At 43.6% G+C, this 22,541-nt stretch overlaps 1 protein-coding gene across 1 annotated transcript in view; it reads right to left on the reverse strand.

Annotated features, from left to right (window-relative positions):
* Nucleotides 1–9,566: 9,566 nt before the first annotated feature.
* Nucleotides 9,567–22,541, reverse strand: part of LOC147685106 (uncharacterized) — a 359,065-nt gene continuing 346,090 nt past the window's right edge. The window contains exons 7-9 of the mRNA XM_086940991.1: nt 22,139–22,270; nt 12,637–12,759; nt 9,567–9,738 (exon numbers count right to left, since the gene is read on the reverse strand). Of these exons, the coding sequence (XP_086797117.1) occupies nt 9,724–9,738; nt 12,637–12,759; nt 22,139–22,270 (270 nt within the window). The 3' untranslated portion in view covers nt 9,567–9,723. The remainder of the gene's footprint in view (nt 9,739–12,636; nt 12,760–22,138; nt 22,271–22,541) is intronic.

Raw genomic sequence — 22,541 nt, forward strand, 5'->3', positions numbered from 1 at the left:
TCACTCCATACAGATACTCCCATTCAAGACTGTCGAAGGCTTTCTCGATATCAATGGTGGAGAAGTGTGGCTCACTGGTTAGAGGAGGCAGACCTGGAAGCAGAGGTCAGCCCGGGACCAGGGTTCAATTCCCGGCTCGGCTGGGTCTTGAGTCCAAAATGTCCACGGACTCGACAATTCTCACTCCGGTGCCTACTCGAACCACGGGTTCACACTCTGCGACTCTGGGCAATAGCTTGCTTAATCTCCACAACGGCCCCTCGCGGCGGGATGCCTGGCTTTCACCTTGCGGATGCCCTGCCGGGTATCTCACAGGGGAATACCAGGACGGGTTCCCTAAGCAAGCGCCGGGACGCCCCGTTGGGGCAGCTGTGCGCTATACAAGATACACTACAATGGAAAGCACGAACGGAGTAGTCCCCTCCGATAACCGAGCCCCCAGCAACCTAGTCAGCCTGCGAATATTATGGGTAGTATTTCGCGTTAGGATGAAGCCGCACTGGTCTTTATGAATCAAGTCTGTCATGTGAGTCAACAATCTATTCGCCAGGATTTTGCTCGGTATCTTGTAATCCGTCGTGAGCATAGATAATGGGCGGTAAGATGAGAGGGCCTCACCCGCTCTACCAGGCTTTAGCAACGGGATCATAAGGGCTTCGCACATTGATCGCGGGAGTCTACCTCGCGATTGCGCCTCGTTGTAAACCAGTTGCAATTGTGGGGCCAGGCACTCCAAATCTTTGCTATAGAACTCTATCGGCAAACCGTCAAGCCCTGGGGTTTTGTTCCTGGCCATCTGTTTTATCGCCCTCCCTAACTCCCCGACCGTTATAGGCCGGCCCAACTCCTCTGCTTCCGATTCCTCTAGCTGTGGCAGCTGCAACCCTCCAAGGAAGGTTTACGATTCTTCCGCCCCGCCCCTCAGCCCGCACTCATACAGACCCTCATAATACACTTTGAACCTATCCAGGATCCCGGCTTGGGTGTGGCAAAGCCCGCCCCCTCCTCCTGAATCGCCATGATTGGAGCACCCCGCCTGATCGGGTTGGCAAGCCACGCCAGCATCGACCCTGCTTTATCGCCCGCCGCATGCGCTCTCGTCAGATACACCTTGTGGTCGAAGCTACGCAACCGCTCTAACTCCACTGCCAGCGCTTCTCTGGCTCCACTAACCCCCTCCTGGGGCTCAGGATGATTCGGGCGCTCCCTCTCCTTCTCCCTCAACCGCCGCTCCGCTCTTTCAAGATCATCCAACAAAGTCTTCCGAGCACCAGCAGCGCTCCTGATACAGTGACCCCTAATCACCACCTTAAACGCATCCCACTCCACAGCCCTAGTGGAGGTGGAGCCACTATTCTCCTCAAAATAACGTGTCACCCGCTCCCCCAAGGCCTCTCTAAAAAGCAAATCATCCAATGTATCAGGTTGCAGCCGCCATGTTGGGACACAGTTGACTTCTACCATCCAGTTCAGGGACAACAGCAGAGGGTTGTGGTCCGACATCGTGCGGGCCAAATATTCAGCGCTTCCCACTGCTGAGAGCACATGCGAAGAGCACAGAAACACATCCAACCGAACATGCAGGTCATGCAAATTAGAATGAAAGGAGTAATCCCTCGTGGTAGGATGTAATGCCCTCCAGGCGTCCCCCAGGTCCCAGCTTTCTTGCCAGTCTAGTCGGCGTTTCGCCACCCTGTGTACAGGGGAGGCGTGCAATGGGGGATGGGATCTATCCAAATCAGTATCCACCACCGAATTGAAATCTCCTCCCATGACCATCGGCCCTGCCAAATAGCTAGCCAGTTTGCCCGAAAGCGCTGTCAGGAAAGCGGGCAAATCTACATTCGGAGCATACACACTACAAAGAGACACAGTCCGGCTCCTGAGTCTTCCCTCCACAGCCACAAATCTACCCTCTGGATCTACTACTTTTTTGGTAATCTGGAAGGGAACCCCTGCCCGTATCCAAATCAATGTCCCCCTCGCAAAGGCCAAATATGTTGTGTTAAATAGCTGCCCCCTTCACCTCCTTTGTAGCGCTATTCCCTCCTGTTTGGTGAGGTGCGTCTCTTGCAGAAAAGCTATATGCACGCCCCTACGTTTCAGATACGCATGCACCTTGTGTCTACGCACCATGGTATGAAGACCCCGAACATTCCAGGTCACACATTTCAAAGCCCCCGTATTAGCCATACTCCCTCGCACCCGCAGACAGAACAATAACAGTCATCGACCATGCGCTTGTGCCAACATAATGCTGCCCTCCCTCCCACTCCGAACAAATGAACCCCCCATTCCCCCAAAACCAACCTGAGCATCCCCAACTACTCTCGGTTCCCACCCCCCCCCAGGACAGGCCCCCCCCACAATTGGAAGTGAACCCATCCAAACTGTCACAACCAAATTTCCCTCAAAGAAAGGCACTAATACTCGCAGTCTCCACTGCGATGACCGTAAGGGCCAGTAGGGCGCGGGCCGAAGGAGTTCGTAAAAAAAAAAAAAAAATCAATCCTGCATATCCCGCCCGAGATCCCCCCATGAAAGACTCACAAAGTCCCATACAGTGGTAAACTGCGCTCACGGGCACAGCGCCCCAGTGTCTGACCATCGGGTCGCTCCTCAAGTCCAGCGATTCATGCTTCAACTATCTCCCCAGATGTTTGAGGTGTGACGATGGGGCCCTTGGCACCTCCGAATTCCGAGAGTCCCGTCTCCGAGCCCGTGTCCTGTTCCTCCGAGTCCGTGCCCTTCCCGGATTGACTCCTTGCCGTGCCAGAAAGGTCCCCCACCGCCTGTAGGGCTGCTTTCCTCTCTGTCTTGCAACTTTTTATGAAATATGGTTACTTTTGCTTCAGGCACAATTGCAAACTAGGTATTTGGAGTTTTCGTCATATACCTCTTGAGTTGAGGCTTCTCCGAGACTTTATTCTTACTCCATTTGAGCCCAGGCAGCATTGGTACCATTCCAAAGACACGTTTATGTTCCAGGCAGATTTAGGGCAGCAACTTTGCATGACAGGCAGGACACACATTCCAGGAAAAGGTGCTGCTTTCAGACAGGAGCTTATGTAAAATCCGTTTAGTGAAATCCTAGATGGGTTTACACAGTCTTCTCCTCTCACTGATGAAGTAAGGAAAATGACCTTCAGCGTGATTCCTGTACACGTAGACCTTGCTCTCTTATCTGTCTAACACTCACCCATCCCCTCGCTTATGATATTCTCCACTACAACCTTGCATGTCAGAAAAAAATATTTAAACTTGGTGTCGCCATTGGTGATGCATTTGAAAAGACATGTGTGCATACAGTACTAACATTTCCCATTTCTGTAACAGTTATGAATGTGGACTGTTTTAAGCTTTTCTGCTTTTTTGGAGAATTGAAATTTACTACGGAAAGATAAGTTGATTTTTGTTCCCAGAGAAATATCATCTTATCAAGGTTTTAGCCAGAAGCATAATTTTGAGCCCCTATTTCCACAATGATTGGCTTAGCCGCTAGACCACTGTTTCCCATAGAGTAAACTCTAGAAGTAAAAATTCTAAGGAGGTAAAATACAAACCATGTCAACGTTATGTGCTGGTTTTTGTTGCATATGAATTTTGGCGTCTGGGTTAAAGAATTTTTAATGAAACAGAGTACATACTTGTCAGCCCTTTCGACTTGGGGAGCAGGTTACTGCTTTTGTAGCAAATTCTACTGCCTTTCTATTTTGTAATACTTTTCTACAGCCTTTCAATGTCTGCTGTTCGACTTGTGATTAGATCAAGTAACATTATTTTCGAAGCTTGTGCTGTGAACTTCCTTCAGCTGCAAACAAAAACAGGCTTTTATTTCTGTCCGTTTTGTTGTATGCCATATAACAATCGGGGTACTATTTTGTGCAACTGAAAGTTTCCCATTACTATTCTTTGAAAAGAAAGATAGAAAGATGTATCTGCTTTCAAAACCAAGCCTTGGAAAACATTTTGTTGTGACATATTAAGAATGCAAAGACAGAGTTCAGTCTTGCACTTGAGGCCAGTGTACTAACTGACCAAGCATTAGTTAAATTAGGCTGCCGCAGTAATCAAAGCTCACTCACTTATGACATGTCATTTATGTTTACTGATGTAATCTGGGTAAGCTGCCACATTCACTCCGATCTAGTTGTAATTTCATATGCGATTACCTGTGATGTTGGCACAATGTTCTTGTCGTTTTATTTGTGGTGATGTGATTAGTATGCTAATTAGCTACTTCAACACCTGAAAATCCTATCTGTTTTTGGTCCAAGAATGTTGTCAAATATGGAAGTTTAAGATGTTTCGCCAATTGGTCAATTATTAAAGTGCTGTGAAGGAGCAGGGGTGCTTTCAGTACAGTCAATGTTTTGGTAATATACTGTGGTATTGATGTTTCCCTTCCATCGGTACACAGTCTCATCCACAGAGGTATCTGTGTGAGGCCTAATTACACATTCTGGGAATGGAGATGAAAGATCATTAACGCATGAAAGTATGGAGAGAACAAATTCTGTTTGAAGATGACCTTGATAAAACTCTATTAATATTTGCAGTATTTATGCAGCTCAGCTTAGCCATAGAGCCTCCAAATTTCCTTTAATGGTGTGTGTCAGTCAGAGCCTATGGTCGTGTTAATTTTATTGCACATTTATTTGGTAGTGCAAAACATTGGAGTAGAACATGAATGGATGTAAATGCAAAATGACTTGGTAAATTAAGCATCTGCTTCTGGTGCATGTCTTTGATTGCAAGCTACAAGTTAGAATTTCGAGGTTGATAAATGGAGTACCATTGCTTTGGGTAACATGAACACATATTACTGACTGCTCCAGACAATGGCAATATATTGTGACTATAAGCGATAGACACATTATTATAGGAGGAAAAAAGTAGGAACTGCAACACAATACCAGCATCATAAAGAAGACCCCCCAAAAAATGTGTAATACTTATTGAATGGGTGGAATATGAACTCTGAAAGGGTTGCCCTTAAGTGCAACACTCATACTTTCTGTCCTGGGTGAGCTGGCCTCAAAAAAGGGAAGTGTGTGATAACCATGAATACTGGACATTGTTTCAGAGATGAGTTGTTTTTCTTAACCCTCCACAAAGCCGGAGGTCCAGCCACCTTGCCTTTTAGATGTCGATCACGCTAGATTTGCAACATCCTCCGCCCCTAGGCCTACCTGAGATTATTACAAATTGCATCAAATCTGCTTGAAGTCAATACATCCGCAAACTAGTGATGAGACATTCTGGGACTGAAAAGTTACGTTCAGAAAGAACCCTTTGACTGGTAGGTTTTTGTGAAACACTTAGTAAAGTAGTACTGCAACTCCTGCATTGTTATTCCGCGTTTTAGGAGGACTGTAATGAGTCAAGTGCCTTTTAACCTTGTCACCTTACCTGGTGATTGCAGCTGATGTTTGTATTACTTCCTTGTTTCATACAATACTTGTCCTTTTGTTCAATGTGTTTTAGTTTCAGACTCCAGCAAATGTGGTTCCTAGAGCGCCACCTCTGTTTTTTCCCAAACAGCATGTATTTTTCTGTAACCGAGCGCTTGTGTTTGACTGAGTGCTATTTATTATGTAAGAATCCAGGAAAGCAGGACAAATAAGTATAAAGACGCACCAAAGAAACGTCGTGGATCGACTCCTATGGGCAAGGTCAAGAGATGCAGATGGAAATTGTATGAATACTTTATTTTGTTTCTTACAACTGTCCTGGTGTTCCAAATTGTAAACCTGAATTGTCATGTCTGTTGAAAACAGGGGGACACATTTATTTGGATTTACAACACTATAAATGTTATGTTATATTGGTTATTTTTATAATGCCTAACGAGGTCAGCGCAAGGGAAGAGCAAAACGAGTGTGACCACCAGAGAGGAAACAGTGGACACGTGCTTGTGGATTAAGTGGTCTTTCCCAATTTTTAGTATCTCATGAGAAGAGGGATAGATAATGTGTGGAGGTTAGCTAGAGGAGGAAAAGGGCAGGTGAGGTCGACTGGTAATTATTAGTCTCTTTGAGTATGCCCTTTCTCATCATGCTACTGTGTACTTATTCCAAAAGTAGGTTCCGAAAACCCAATGTTGCTGCAAACAGAACTATACATTGACCAGTGTCTAAACAATGTGCCCAATTCCTCTGTTTCTCTCCCGACTGGACATGGTCTTCAGCTTTTCTTCTGCTTAGAACCTTTGTTTCCCCTCATAGACCCAGAAATGTATGTATTGCAGAAGCATGCTCACTGTCCGCTCGATGAACCAATTTTTGTGTTGCAAATGTGTTTCCTCATGTTTGTGTTTTTTTCCCCCACATTCTGCACCTGCAAAGAGCTTGTATAGGTTGTGCTAAAGAAATACTTTGACGAGTGCAGAAGAACACACCTTACTGCTGCCCCCTCATCTGCGTGGACGTCATCTTATGACTTGCATTTCTCTCCTTGATCCAGAAGCTTATGGTGTATACCGTCACATCTCACAAGCACACACAATGGTTGATATTGGCATGAAACATTTCAAATGGGGACTGGACTCTGGCATTGTCAGCCCTGTTGATCCACAAACCCTGGGGATGCTCTTTTGTATGTATGACTTATGTATGGAGTTTTTGTTACAAGTAAATACATTTGTGACTAAACTGAACTTTCTTGTTGGTGTTTATTTGGGATGTGTTGTGGGAGGGGTTGGGCATGAGTTGAGCTAAGTGTTCTCAGTTATTTTCCATTTAAGCAATTGATTTTCAGCAAGCATATTGTGATTGTCTTCAGAATTTAAGTGGCTTGCGGGCGCCCAATTAAAATGCAATGAAGATTAGAGATCTGATCTGGCCATCTGAGTTTCTGCCTCCATCTTCTAGTAGTAGCATTGCTAAGAACCTGGGAGTTTGGATTGAGGGTTATTTTTCTTTTGCCACCCAAGTAAAGAGACTCTCAGGGTGCTGCTTCGGCCGCCTTAAAATCTTGAGAAGATTTCTCCCACAGGCTGCAAAAGAGACAGTAGTCTGCGTGCTCATTCTCTCCTGCTTGGATTACGCTTATGCGCTTTATGTGGGTATTCCTGCATACTCCCTTAACAAACTTCAAGTGGTGCAGAATGAGGCGGCACGGCTTTTGGGAGAGATTCCCTTAAGAAGTAGCATGCGAGGTTATCTCCGCTCTCATTCACTGGCTTCCTATGGCGGCCCCGGTGAAATTTAAATCTATTACCATTGCCTTGGGCCAACCTACTTGCAGAAACGGTTTTCTTTTTATATTCCAGGGAGACTGCTACGCTCCTCTGCTCTTCGCTTGGCAAAGGTTCACCGCTTTTATCGGCACAGGCTGGGTGGCTGCTCCCTCGCCGTTTTGGCGGCCCAGGCCTGGAACGCTTTGCCGTTTGTGCTCCGCAATATTGAAGATCCTCTGGCTTTTAAAAAATTGCTAAAAACTCATCTCTTTGTTTAGTATGGACGTGCTCTCAGTCCCTTTGAGCTCGCGCTGGGACACTCCTTGGAGTAGCTGCGCGCGTTAGAAAACTAATTAACATAACATAACATTGCTGAATAATTGCAAAGCATTAGGCCCTGATTTCAAGTGAGCTGGAAAAGGGTAAGGTATTTACGGCATTTGAAAAATATTGACACCCGGTACAGTCAACATCTTCTTTTTAGGTTATGCACTAACAGCGAAAGCTATTGCAAATAAAAATGTAAAAAGCTTAATAACGGACAAGAAGCCTGCCCCATACTTAACATTACTTACCATTGGCTGGCTCCCAAGTTCCTCTCATCTCCCTCCTTCTGATTGGTTAGAGCCTCCAGCAGCTTTTACTTTATCTTCTGTGTTTGTTGACATCCCATCATACATGGAGCTTGGACCAAGTACCGTTTTCAGTCTCTGCAGCCAGTGTCCTTCCACTGGCCTCAGCTTGTACGTGTACTTTTTTCCTCCTTCAATCAGGCACTCCTTAAGGGTGTATGTGTTTGCAGGCTCCATTTACTTCTCTAATCTCTCACATCCTTGTTGTTTTCCCTATCCTTCCCTCCTCCCACTTGGTTGTTGTCGTCCCTCCCACCCCTACTCATGTCTTTTTTTTGCCCTCTTTCCCCCGCCTTACAACAAAAAAAGCGCTAAAATAACCAGCGCTGGCATTCCATAGCTCATTGTTTAATTTAACCCAGCTGCAAAAAACACTAACAAATTCCAAATAGCTCACACAGAGCTATTTAGCTTTTGTATTTTGTTTCTTCTTTTACAGATAGCACAGCAGCGCAAAATTAAAACAAAGCATTTTTATGGGCAGCGTTGAAATACTACATTGTCAAGGCAATCCGTCTCACAGACGTATCATTTTTCAGCAATTGCGTCCAATGTGTTTTTTCTCAAGAAAGGTTGTGGTCTATGGAGATTGTGCAAGGGCACCCCAGGCGACCCATCATCAGGGCTCATACAGACAAATGCCCCACTGCCTGTAGCTCTTTCCCACAAGTCTGACATTTCAAACCAGAGGGTGTTGCACAGGAATATACATCTATTTTGAACCCACGGAATATACACAGAATGAAAAAAGACATCTAAGCTGGATGCGCTTTCGAGACTTGGACTGACCTGAGAAACTTGATTGCCCTGGACAGCTGATCGTTCTGTGTGAATATAGAAATGCACACTAGAGTTCAGTGTGTTTAGGTTTGGCTTTACACAGGTACATGTACGGACGTGAAGGATGTCTGTTAGGTTCCATCTTTGTTGCAGTTATATACAACATGAACTTGACCTGAAAGTACTGGAACGCTTTACAGTTTTATTACTCAAGATCACATTCATTTTTTAGGCTTTGCTTGTACAGCCAGCGCACATGCGCGGTCAGCGAAAACTATTGTAAATAAAAAACATCGGCAAAGCCAATAGGTTTCACCTATGCATAATCTATTGGGTTTGTCAATGTTTTTTTTTTTTTTTTTTACATGTTGCACATCAGTTAAGCAACATGTCTTAAACTTTTTTTAAAAAAGCGTAATATATGGAACATGCTGGCTGCATCGTTGTTTTTTTTTTATTTAAGCGACGTAGCACAGCAGTTCAACTGCTGTGCAACATGTAAAAAAAAACAAAAAACATTGACTAAGCCAATATATTTCGCATAGGTGAAACCTGGTGGCTTTGACAATGCTTGTTTGATCTTTCATTTGGAAAGTGAGGAGTTACATTCAGAATGTGTGCTTTCTGCACGATGCCGTCTCGTGACTCCGAATCTGCTGCATGTTTTTATCAGTTAAATTTCGGTAGGTTTGTCCTGCCAAAATCTTCAGGGTAAAATTGCAGTGGTGCAGAATTTACCACAAATCTCAGAATTTCGATTCCGGCGCGAGCAGGGTATGCATAACTTACATTTTCAAAATAAGGGTTTTTTTTGCATGTACCACTGCATCTTGTACATACACACACTGAACACTTTATGGTTAACAAAATAAATGTTTGGGATTTTGCAGTTTTTGCACAGCGCTATTTAATACACCCTTCTTGCTTACTGCACCCGTAAAGACTAGGAAAAGAAGAGTCCGCAGACAAGAGGGTGGAATAAATCCGGCGGGTTTTTATTCAGCAGCATAATAGATGCAAACTAGGAGGAACATTTGCAATTCTAGAGTATGTAGTAAGAGCAGCCCTGGCTGTGATATGAATACTGTGCATCTATACAGAGATAAAGAGCATCAGGCTTTTCTTCGTCAGCTACATAGTCAATTCCTGCAAGAAAAGAGACATATGTTACAAGACTATGAAAATAAATACGTGCATGGTCTAGACATGTAAAGTCACGTGGAAGAAGAAGCCTAGTGGGCCAGGAGAGGAAAAAGACAATTGTAATATGGGGCCAATGGGTACTCCCAGATTTGCCACAAACCTTTGCTGTCGAGAGATGGATGTTCTTGGATGTAAATCCTGAAATGTAGTTGACAGCTCTATAATATATGTGAACAAGTGTATGTGATGGGGCTGTACGTTAGTGGTGTGTAAGAGGGACTTTTCCCCTCTGGGTGGGCATCCATAATAGGTAGAGGCTCACGGTGAAGGAGTGCTCTGATGAGCGAATGTCTTTGTCGAATATTGTCTATGAGAAGTCGATTTTACTATTTGAAGCTCTCTGTATAAGCAAAGATTTGACTTTTGGTAGATAGTTGTGTGTAATGCTAGCAGTTCTGTGGAGCGAGCAATGTGTATGAAGGGACGTTCTGCTTATGAAAGTAGCGTGCTGTATGCCAAAGTAGATTGTCGTCTTTGGAGTAGGGTACAGTATTCACAGTTACTGTAGGAGGAAAGAGCTGTTCTTTGGGAAGAGTGATTCTATAGGACAGAATGAGCCTGTTTGTGATAATTTCTTATGTCAGTGGAGTTTTGTTTATGAAGAGCCCAATATCAAAAGTATGTGTTTGGTTTACAAAAAAGCCAATAGAATAATGCAACATGATAAAACAATAAACAGTGTAACTGAGCATGAAAAAAATATAAAAGAAGGTGGTTAATACCTGTTGTCTAGTCTTATTAATAGACAGTCTGGATCTGCTCCTTCCTTTTGGGAAGAAGTCAAGCAGGTAGACTGAACTCCCTACTCCTCGAAGACACAGAACCTCATCTGCAGAGTATCCCAAGGCTCCTCGCTCATCCCATTGCTTTTTAAAACGTACATGATCCCTCTGGTCAACGTGCTCCGCACTGACAGAATCAAAATCCTTTACGCCGACAACCCCCAACTGATACTCCTTCTCTCAGACAAAGACTCAAACTCAAGAAACAAATTCAATGCCTGTATGATGAATGTGGCAAAGTGGGCGAAAGCCTGCTGTCTCCAACTCAACATTGACATGACAAGAGATTATCTTTAGCAACAACACCTCACCATGGAACTACATACAGAACTCTGACCCACACCCAGGAGTGTTCTGTACAAGGGGGCGCTGTAGTGTGGCTGGACTGCTGTCCACATGGTCCATCTCTACTGTTGGGAGGAGTCCAAATTGCTGTGTACACAGAGCTGTGTCTTTGATTTACGCCGCTTGATTGCTGTGTATGTGTTGTATATTTAACATGAGTGATCTGCTGTGTATAGTGGTTATATGCATCTTCTTTTTATACTTATGTGTTTAATCTGCACTGTGTGTGAACTGAAATGTTGTGTATGTTTTTATTGTGTACTCTGCTGTGGATTACAGTCTATTTGTTAGATCTCGCTTGATGGTGGATTGCCCTCTATGTGTTACGTCTGTTTTGAGGATGGAGTGCAGTGTGTTTTCGATGTGTTATGTAGATTCAGTGCAGGGTATATGTTATATGTGTCTTGAGGCTAGATTGCTCTGTATGTGTTAGAGGTTTGCTGTGAGTGAAGTGCTGTGTATGTTTGCGTTGTGTACTGTAGTGTGGACTTTTGTATATGCATTGGATCTATAGTGAGGGGACATGTTTGCATCATTATCACAGCCTATATCTCTACTAACTCATAGGACTGTGTTCACCGAAGGAAAGACTAGATCACTTATCTAACTAACCTAGTTAAGTTTTGCATTATGGATTACCCATATTCAGAAAAGATGCTGGTGGGCGCTAACAGATGCAGCAGCATGCGCAGTAAAGAGTCTCACCGTGACTGGGCTCTGTGCTCCCTGGGCGGATGGATCATAAAGGTGTAGGAAGTGTGTAGCGCTTAAGCGCAGGTGGAAGATTTCATAGAAAACGATAATTCAAAGCTTTGTGTACCAAAATATGGTCCTCAAACTTTAGACTTAGACTGGAAGCCAGTGCAGTGATGAACTGCTCGACAAATATGTTCAAATTTGTCAGTGGTAGTTGGGCTCTATCAGCAGTGTTTTGCAATTCCTGGAGTTGATAAATACGTTTTGGTGACCGCACTAGTAAACGGGTTGTTAGGGAACACAAGATTTGACCCTGCAATAGTGGCCACAAAAGGACTGATTATGAGCACCACCTTGGAGTATTGTGGGTGGAATAGTGGGTATGTACTGTGCATGGAGTATGCTGTACAGTGGGTGGGGTGCTGTGCATGTTCATATATGCTGTGTTAGGCCTGTGCTGTGGGTGGTGAAATACAGTGTGTAGTTACTATGTACTCTGGATGGAGTGCTATGAGTGACGTCTGCACTGTGGGGGGAGGTCAGCACTGTTGTAACCCAGATCAGTGCTTGATTTATACAATATTAAGCACCAGCACCCAAATTGTTTTTAGAAGTCTACTGGTGCCGCTGATGAATGTCAGGGCTGCTGAATACCAAGACTGTCTAGTCTTGAGTCTACATCATGCCTCTTTCATCCTCCAATGTACTTCCCTGCCCTATATCTTACTCTTGTGAACTTCTTTTAATCCCCACTTCCTCCCTTTATCATTGTTTTACAGACCATCTATTCCCCTCTGCTCTCTCTCCCTCTCTTGGTATGGGCCAAAGTCTAATGATTTAAAAAAAAAAAAAAAAAAAAGGTCCGGTCCCCAAGAAAGAGTGCTGGTGGACTCTAGCCGCAACCATCTGCTCAAATTAAGCAGTGGCCTGGATGGAATGGCTTGAGCCCTTACACCTTGTGGCACCCATTCGGTCTCAGGAATGACCGTCCTCTGAGTACGAAGAACTTTGCACTTACCATAATAGCATTAACAATATCGTTGTTGTTGTGCCGAAGAGCTCGCACTGCCTTCGGGCGTGACACGTTGGCCTGAGCCATCACCAGCTCGATGTCCCTCGCCTCCAACCCTGTCTCATCCACCTGTGGGGGAAAGAAAACAACACTGATGGCTCCAATGCAAGGGGCAAAAGGATATTTCTGCACGTTTATTGCCTCTGACTCGCAAACCATGGCCATTGGATACTTCAACAAGGTAAGAAGAGAGAGCAGTTGAACACTACATTATTCCTACTGGGAAAAATGGCGTCTAGGACCTGTACATTTAAGGATGCGTAATTCCTGCTGTAACCATACTTCCAACTACACAGAGTTTATTATATCCCTTAGCAAAGGAAACCAGTAGCTTTATCGAATTTTAGAACAGTATTCATAAGTACCAGTTATGATTAAGTTTATAAAGTCAGCATTTGTAAATGCAGGATTGGGCCCCAAAGGTTGCTGCGGCTCTGTATTTTATACACACTGCATATTTGCTGCTATTTATCTCAAGGTTCTCAATGCAAAAACACTCATACGCAAAAACAAACGTGAGGCCATGTTGTCCAGAAGACAAATATTGCTGCCGTGCCTACAAACTTCACTCTGTGTGTTATGTCCTGGGCGGACTGACCTTTGCAGCAATAGGGAGATGTCCTGAAAGGCCACTTTTTTTTGGGGGGTGGCTCGTAGGTCTGAAGCAAAGATGACGCCTGGCATGTGACCACAAAGATGACCACATGCCAGGCAGAACCTCACTAATGTATTCAATAAAATACTGCACCTACCTAGAACAGAAACTATATGGGATACGAAGGAAACGTACAACTAAGGTAAAACCATGGCCTCTTTACCATTCTTTTGATTGGCTGATTTTTATCCTCTGACAGCTTAAATTTAGGAGCTACATTTTTCTGCATATTAGGGCACTCCATGAGAGTGCATGTGTTTTCTAGATCTCTCCCTTACCAGGTTGTTGGACGCCAACACAGCACCGCACTTTCTTCAGGAGCCTGCATTTCTCCTCTGCAACGTCTCGCCGGACCCGCTTCGCGGGATCCGCAGCGCGTTATATACCGCGAGAGCACCATTCACAAGGGGGCAGACTTCCACTGACCGGCAGGGCTGCGAGCACTACCAGGGACTCCAAGGACCAGGAGTCCCTGCCCGCCCATTGAGACCAGCTGGGCTGCTCTCCCTGCCGGCCCCGCCCGCCCGCCCACAGTGTTAAAAGGCGGGTTTGGAAGCAAGCGAGTGGGACCCTTACCAGGTTGTTGGACGCCAACACAGCGCTGCACTTTCTTCAGGAGCCTGCATTTCTCCTCTGCAACGCCTCGCCGGACCCGCTTCGCGGGTCCCGCAGCGCGGTAAATACCGCGAGAGCACCATCCACAAGGGGGCAGCCTTCCACTGACCGGCAGGGCTGCGAGCACTACCAGGGACTCCAAGGACCAGGAGTCCCTGCCCGCCCATTGAGACCAGCTGGGCTGCTCTCCCTGCCGGCCCCGCCCACCCGCCAATCACAAGCATTGTTACTTGAAGGTCGACGGAACCCCGCTGCGCGGGAGCGACCGGGAGAAGCCCGGGACAAGGGCGGGACCGTCTGTGGCCGTCCGGGGACGGGACGGGCCACCCCCCTTATATCTGGATTCTGTGACTTGTGAGGATAAGTACCAATCGTTTATCCATTTACACATTGTAACATATACCTCCTGCTTGAATAATAACGGCTACCATGTCTACAAGGGGCAGCCGGAGTAAAACTGCAGCTGGAGGAGCCAAGGTTACTGGTCCCATTGACAATTTTATTACAAAAGCAAATGAGGCAATAGACCATGGTATATCTTTATTGGAACGACGCATCTCCCTAGAGTTGGCAGAGGCGAAAAGGTCATCATTGGGTTTGCTAGCCACTGCCAAAACACCCTACCGAGACTCTGAAATACATAATAAACCTGGCGCAATAGTGGAAATACATAGTATGCCAAATACCGTTGACTTATCTGCAACCCAGTCATTGTCAGAATTACAGCTGAGTTTGGAAAAATCACCAAATTTAGATCTGATAGATGATTTTAACACACAACTGGATATGGTGACTGAGTCTATTCCATCAGCAAGTCCTGCAATTGTCTTAGACTCCATTATGATAGAGGCACCGCAAGTCACCCCGAATATTGAAATCAACCCTATTGTTAGTGATACCCCGAATATAAACCTGGACCGATCTGTTGTAAACCCCATCCCTGATACACTCATTGTTACTAGTAATACTCTGGATGACTCAATCACTATTTCAAGGAATTTGAGAGGTCTAAGGGAGGGGGCTATACAGAAACGATCGTTACAAAGTTCAGTTACAACTACAACTAGCTCTAGGGGGAATCCCCAGGTTCAGAAAAAGCAGGGGAAGGGCCCAGCAAATAGTCTTAAGAAAGGGAGTAAGAAAGGAACTGCAGATTCTGCATGTTTAGGGGAAATGCCTAGCCTAGGCTTGTTATGTAAAGATTGCACCTCCAACAGTCAATTAATAACGAAGGTTGGAGAACTTGTTAGTGCTCACCTAGCTACTATAGATACACGACTGGGGTTGATAGAAAAACAATTAACTGAACTAAGTACCATAATTAAAGGGCCCCCTGTAAAACCCCCTCCCCCTCCCCCGCAAAAAACTGCCCAACCAACGCCTAAAACCAAGCCACCCCCTACCATTACGACCAAATCCAAGGCAGTTCTAACGGCTAAGGACTTGGCAATAAAACCAATAGTACCCACCCCAACTGCAAAACCTCAAGATAATAACCAAAATATTGCAGGGGATAATGCTACTAATGGGAAAGATAAAGCCAACGAGGGAAATAAGGAAAAGGAGTGGCATAAAGGGAAGAAAGGACGATTCGCTGCTAATCTTCCCCCAGGCTCAAGTCCCTATGTTGTAGTGATGACGGGAGTCCCTGAGACCCCTGACAACATAGATGAGCCATCTTGGTCCCTACTTAATAAAGTCACACACTGGTTGAACAATAATAGGCCCCTACCATCATACTGTGTAAGTAAAATCCTGACAGTACGGAGAGTACCCTGGGTAGGCCATGAGAAAAAGAGAGGTCAAGGCGATTGTGTGATTATTAATTTCGATGACCCTCGCACAGTGGACTATATTTGTTCCTGGGTCAGTGAGGGATATAACGAGGGCATTGAGACAAGGCACCTTTCATATTTCTACCCACCAAGAGGAAATGTCAGACAAGAATGTTATGATTATGGATTGGATGAAGGGTGGACCCAGGTGGGACAGAGGGAACTAGGAAACAACTGGGGAGAATGGGGGAGAAACAATCATAGGCATAATAATAATTATAGGAATTACCAAAGATGTCCTCCAGTAAGGGATACTACTTGGGGGTTTCCCACATCTAACAGATTTAATAGTTTGGATATGGTAGACTGACTCCCATCACTAACTGAATCACAAAATACTATAATAGATGTCAGTGTCAGGGGGAAAATTACTAACGAGGCTCAGGTGGGAAGTATACAAACAGATGAGATACACCCTATACCAGTTCAAGGTTTAGTTAGTGCACTGGGTCAAATAGTGCCCCAAGAAAAGGAAGAACATGCCACCCCTTATGAGTTGGTGGCACATAGAGGTAGTGAATACTCAAGGGTGCAAAATAAGGAACTTAAGATTATAAGTTGGAATGTTGCAGGACTCCAGCAAATGGTCTCTGATTTGGAATGGCTAAAGGTTATTTCAGATAAGGACATAATATTATTGCAGGAAACCTGGGCGATAACAGCGGTACACATAGAGGGCTTCCATTGCTATTGTATTAATGCCGGAAAGTCTGTTTTCGGCCGCCCGATTGGAGGTTTATTGATAGGGTTTAAGATAAGTATAGGGGGGTCTATAAAATTGATCCCCTCAAAAAATCCAAATATTCAGATAATTGAGTATACCCGTAGGGTCCCATATTATCTAATTAATTTTTATAATAGTGATTTTAGCTCAACTCCGAATAAGAATTACATAGAACTTTTCGGAGAATTATCTAAAATAGCGGAAAAATCCCATAATCAGGTGAGCACTAGGACAATTCTGGCAGGAGATTTTAATGCAAAGTTTATAACATCCAAAACGAATAACGTACAAATAGATAGGGCTTACAAACGGGGCGAAGAATTAGAACGCTTCCTTAATGAACACATCCTAACAGACATAATGGATGTTAATAAAAAGGAGCCACTCACTTATATCCCAACCTTCAGAGGACGAGAATTTTCGAGCACAGTGGACTATATCTTTATGTCCTCTGACCTAATAGATAGAGTCAATAAGGCTGGTGTCCTTGAAACTGCCTTCGGGGACCACAATGCTCTGGAGGTTAACATCGGCTTAGGTCCCCCTAATGCCTTTGTTCGCATCCTGGGAGCAAGGGATATTACGGTCTCAACTAATAAGTTAAGATTAAAATGGCGAGGGGTAGACAGTAGTCAAGTAACAAACACAATTATAAGTAACCATGGTTTGTTACTTGAATCCTGCTCTTTGGATGATGGGAATCATCGCAGAATAGTAAAAGATTTCTCTAAACTCTGCAACACTATTAAATCCCTCCTAAGTGTCCCTATTAAATTGACTGCTCTTGAGCCAAGGTGGTTTGCCTGCCATTGCTCAGCAGCAAATAAAGCTCTTCGCAGAGCTTTAAACTGTAAACCCAGAAGTATAATAGATGTGAGGGTCGCTAGACAGAATTATAAAACAGCCATAGGCTCAAGGAAGGCTGCTCTACTAGCTGAGCAATGGGAGGCATTAACAACTGCTGCTGCGCTAGGGAGCAGTACTACTTTCTGGCCTGCTGTTAAAAAGATGCGGGATATGGGTAAGTAACTAACTCCAACTAGCTGTACCATAGCAAGTGAGCAATGGGAACTGCATTTTTCCAAAATATATGCTAGCCCTGGAGTTGTTCTAGAAGATTATGCCCCAGGAAAATTGGAATCTCTAGAAATTACTGTGGGGGAAGTCACTGTGGCCATTAACCAGAGCCTTGGTAACAAGGCACCTGGGCCCGATGGCTTCCCAATAGACATAATCAAGTACAAGCCAGAACTCTGGGGAAAAATTTTTGTTAACCTTTTTAATAGTCTACCGTTTGTTCCGATACCCGCAACTTGGTCCACGAGCATAATAGTGCCCATTTATAAAAAGGGCGAAAGATCTGATCCTGTAAATTACAGGCCTATTTCGCTCCTGGACAATACATTAAAGATCTTGGGCAGGGTACTCTATAATAGAGTTAATGACTGGGCTGAGGAAATGGGGGTACTTGACCGTTGTCAAATGGGTTTTAGACGCAAGGTTGGGACCATTGATCAATGCCTAAACCTAAATCTTTTAATCAGTAAATATAATATAGCTAAGGCATCACCCATTTACCTTGCGTTCATGAATTTATCGTCCGCATTTGACCTGGTAAATAGGTCAAAATTGTGGTTGATTCTCCTGTCGCACGGCCTGGATCCCCCCCTGGTACATTTCCTCACCTATCTGCACAAAGATACAAAGGCGCAAGTACGGATTGACATGGAGGGTACAGTTTCTAGGCCAATTAATGTAGAAAGAGGTGTGAGACAGGGGTGCGTTTTAGCACCCCTGTTATTCATTATCTATATAAACGGCCTGAGCAACTCTCTCAAAAAGGTTACCCCAGATGTTCCTAAAATTAAAGGATGCCCACTACCATGTCTTTTGTATGCGGATGACGCTGTGCTTATGGGATTAACACCTAATGCCCTATGTGCACTAGTCAGGGATTTCTCATCGTATATGGGGAATTTGGATCTTAAAGTAAACTTCAAAAAATCATTCATTATGTCCTGTGGGCCGGGTGCTAAGCAATTAAATTCTATCACGATAGGAGCTGATAAGTTGCTCTCAACCAAAACTTTCCCATACTTAGGTATAGTCTTTGCTGCGAACGGCCTGTGGAGTGGGCATATTGCCCACGCCACAGGCAAGTTCTCAAAGGCTATAAATTCAATTTTATCTCTTCCCAGACCGAGGAAAATTGGAGCAACTAAAGCAATTTTAAAGATATATAGGCTCCAATGTACTCCAGTGGCAACCTACGGGGCCGAAATTTGGGGGTTAGTAAAAACCCCATTACTACAAAGAGAAGAGAATCGGCTCTGTAGGAAACTACTGGGGGTTCCCATTTCATCATCAGGGTACATTTGCCACTCGGAGCTGAATATACCTTATATTAGTGATTTTATTGCTGCCATGCCCGCATTATTTTGGTTGGCTATCTGGGCAAATGAATATGCTAGCTTATGGCTTCGTGGTATACAAGAAAGTTTGTCTAGTATAGATAGAGGTGACCTCTTTGATAATCCATCTCATATAAAGAGGACTGATAAAAAGGAAGTCCAACTTGAACTGTATGCCACCTACAATGAAAAAAGACTGTCAGAAGAGATGCGGAAACAAACTGTTGTGTCCTATATTAACAATGGTTTATTAATCCAACAACTACCATTGTATTTGATACTACCAATGTGTTATTGGGAAAGATCCCTACTCTTCAGAATGAGAGCAGGAACGATAAAGTTTTTACTTTGTTTTCCTCTGGGACACAGCTTAGATGGTAATATTCCGTGTCCTTGTGACGGAACCAGTAAACAAAATGATTTACATTTCTTCTTCATGTGTAAGTTTTATATGAAATATATCAAATGGTTTCTAGCACCATACTTTAAAAAACATAGACCTCTCTCCTTGAACCAGTCCTATTTGATGCTCTTAAAATTAGAGGATGACGAACTTATATTCCGCACAAGCACTTTTCTAAAAGTTATTATTAATGTACGTAGAAGTATGGAATGCCCTTGATTTATTTGCACTCTCAATGATTATTGACCTCCTTTGCACTTTAGAAACGTGTGACTTTGCAATTGTACTGATAATGCACTTTATAGTGTCTATTGCACCTATTGTAACTGTAATTATAAGTGTTGAATTGTATTTTAAACTGTGCTTTTATGGATTTCTTGTAATCCGAATACATTTTTTTGAATTGAACTGAATTGATCTCTCCCTCGGTTGCTGCTACCCCCATATCACTTACCCTGCACTCTCTGTTGTTTTCCCGACCTTTACTTCCTCTCTCCCTTGTGTCTGCTTTTAATGCGACCCACATCATGCTCCATGGTCGATCTCCATGCCATTATCCAACTTCTCTCCCATTGTCTAAGTTCCCAGCCCAGTCTCATCCAGTGTGCTTTCGGTGCATTACTTTTGCCCAGCTGGCTCTCGTTCTGCACATAATGTACAGCAGGAGGCTGCCAATTCCAAGGGTGCCGCAGCCCCAGGTCCTCTAGCTCTCACTGGCCTGATGATCGTTCTGCTTGTCATCAATACGGAACATACCCGTTTTTATCTTCTCAGGAGTTTAAGGAAAATACTCATTTTTCTTAATCTAGATATTAAATGTGTTTTGTTCCATGGCACCTATATCCTTGTTCCTCGATTGCGCCAATGCTGTGCTACTAGCCTTGCTTAGCTAGCACATTGAGTATCTAAAGATTGTACAGACCGCCACAACCTATCTACTGTTCCACATGCCTCAGCATATTTCTGTTAAGTTGACCTTGGAAAAACTCAATAGCATTCCATCCCATCCAGCCCCTAGGCAAGCGAATTATTTGAAGATGCTGTGTTCTTCCCATAAGCCAGTTCCTTGTACAGGTCCTTCTTATTTTAGATCCCAAGTCCAGCCTCACAACCCTATCAGAACTCTCAGGTCACCCTCGTCCAAATTCCTGACTGTTTAAAAAATATGTTCTACTGAGCAGCCAGCCACTCCTTTTCATTTATAGAAGTTTCTTAATGGAAGAAGCCCTCCCTTTAGAACTTCATCATCTTACCAACTTCACCTCTCTGAAAAGGTTCAAAACTCTTTTTTTTTCTCTGGTATTTTCTAACTCGGATCTCCCGGGATAAGCAATACGTTTGTAGCACCGGGATGCCTTTGGGCAGACATACACTGAACATGTACAAATTCAGTCGTACATAACGGAGAAGTTGGAGGTGTGTACATGAGTATGAGGTTGGATGCAATGAAGACAACATACAAGCACATAATGAGATGTATTTTCCAGGCTTAAATATTGAATGGCCTCATTGAAGACAAGAAACTGAATTTTATTTATGATCTTATTTTTCACTTATGTTCTTTTTAGTGTGTTGAAGCTGTTGCAGTTTTTTGGCAGGCAGTCCTTGATAGAGGGAAGTGATCCAAGAATTAACTTTGGAGAGGGTAATGTCTGCTCTATCTTGTCAGAGGTAGACTGGGTGAAGGGAATTGCCTAGTGAAGTAGCGAAAGCTAAATTGAGCATATTTGAAACACACACTTGCCAGAAGAACTAACACGCTGTGTATGGATACTAATATTGGTGTCTGATTTTCGAGGGCTGTTGTTGTCAGTGAGATATTGCTTGGGGATATATAGATCCAAAAAAGAAAATCCTGTTTGGGCTGACATATTATATAAATTATTTTCAGTGAAATGCAACAGCCTATGCTACTTTATAATTGCATTTTCTTTACAAGTGCTGCTTCATGCTACGAACCGCTATATTGTAGGTGTCACTGCTTGAAAGAGCTAAAACTTGTTCTTAGCCACGGCTGCACCGCAAATGTTTTCAATTTAAGCGTGCTAAGGAGAGATAGTAAACGTGTAATCATCTACAAATATAAACAGACAGCAGCCTTAATATGCCAAAAGTGGACCTAGATTTGGGAATACGAGATTGATTCAGAGGTGTACTGTTGTGCTTTGAACTTAAAACTATCCAAACCAATACTGACAGCAGACCTTATAAAAAGAACTCCGATTGGCACAGTGTAGCTCAAATAAAAGTATTCAGACTGATGAGTGGCCTTCAACATCAACAAAAATCATCCACTTACTCAATTCAACAAGACAAAGAGAAAGTCTGGGGGACAAAGGATTGTGTCATTAAACTACTGTATATGTGGTTCTTGCTAAAAATTCCATATACAATTGTTGTGTCTTATATAATAATCTATATTTGGATGATGCTCATAACTGTGTATAATTGTCGTTTCTTATCTATATGTAATTTCACTCCTTATCCTGTGTATAGTTTTTGCTTCTTACCTATTATGAATTCCTCCTTCTATATTAATATGTAAAAGAATAGTCTGTATGGAATTACTGCTGCTCGGTATTCTTTGTGATTATCACTACTTATTCTGTAAATTGTTTTTGCTTACTATCTTATATTTGTCTTGTGTTCCCATTCACTTCATTATGTGTGTTTTATGAAACTACTTCAATGAATCCTCAGACCATGTACAGCAGGCCTCCTGTAGAATCTATGCTCTCTTTCCACCCAGGTCTATAGTGGACCGTATTTTGTTCCCCGATGGAAGAAATCTGGGCTACTTCTTACCTCTTCCTCTTCCTCGCTCTCCTCCTTAATGGTGAGTGTGGGAGCGGCCTCTGTAATCAGAGGCGAGTGCTCCATTGGGACCTTGAACTTCTCAGCCGCAGCCTTGTGGACCTGTTGTGATAAATCTTCAATCTGAGGGAAAGGTAAAGACAGTAAAATATGAGAACTAGGGAGATATAGAAAATAAAGATCGAGGACATCTGGGAGACTAAAAGCATATATAAAACCAGAAAAAGAGAATATGAGAGATTTGCTCAAATTCATAAAATTAAAAAGACTATTTACTGACTACGTTAACCATTAAATAATAGTTTTGCATATATTTTACCACTGATTACTATTTTGTAACTATTTTACAAGTTACTTTCAATAAGCATTTCCTGTTTTAAGCAATATGTGTTTT

This window comes from Lissotriton vulgaris, chromosome 10, assembly GCF_964263255.1.
Source record: "Lissotriton vulgaris chromosome 10, aLisVul1.2, whole genome shotgun sequence".
In the NCBI taxonomy this organism is placed as follows: Eukaryota; Metazoa; Chordata; class Amphibia; order Caudata; family Salamandridae; genus Lissotriton; species Lissotriton vulgaris.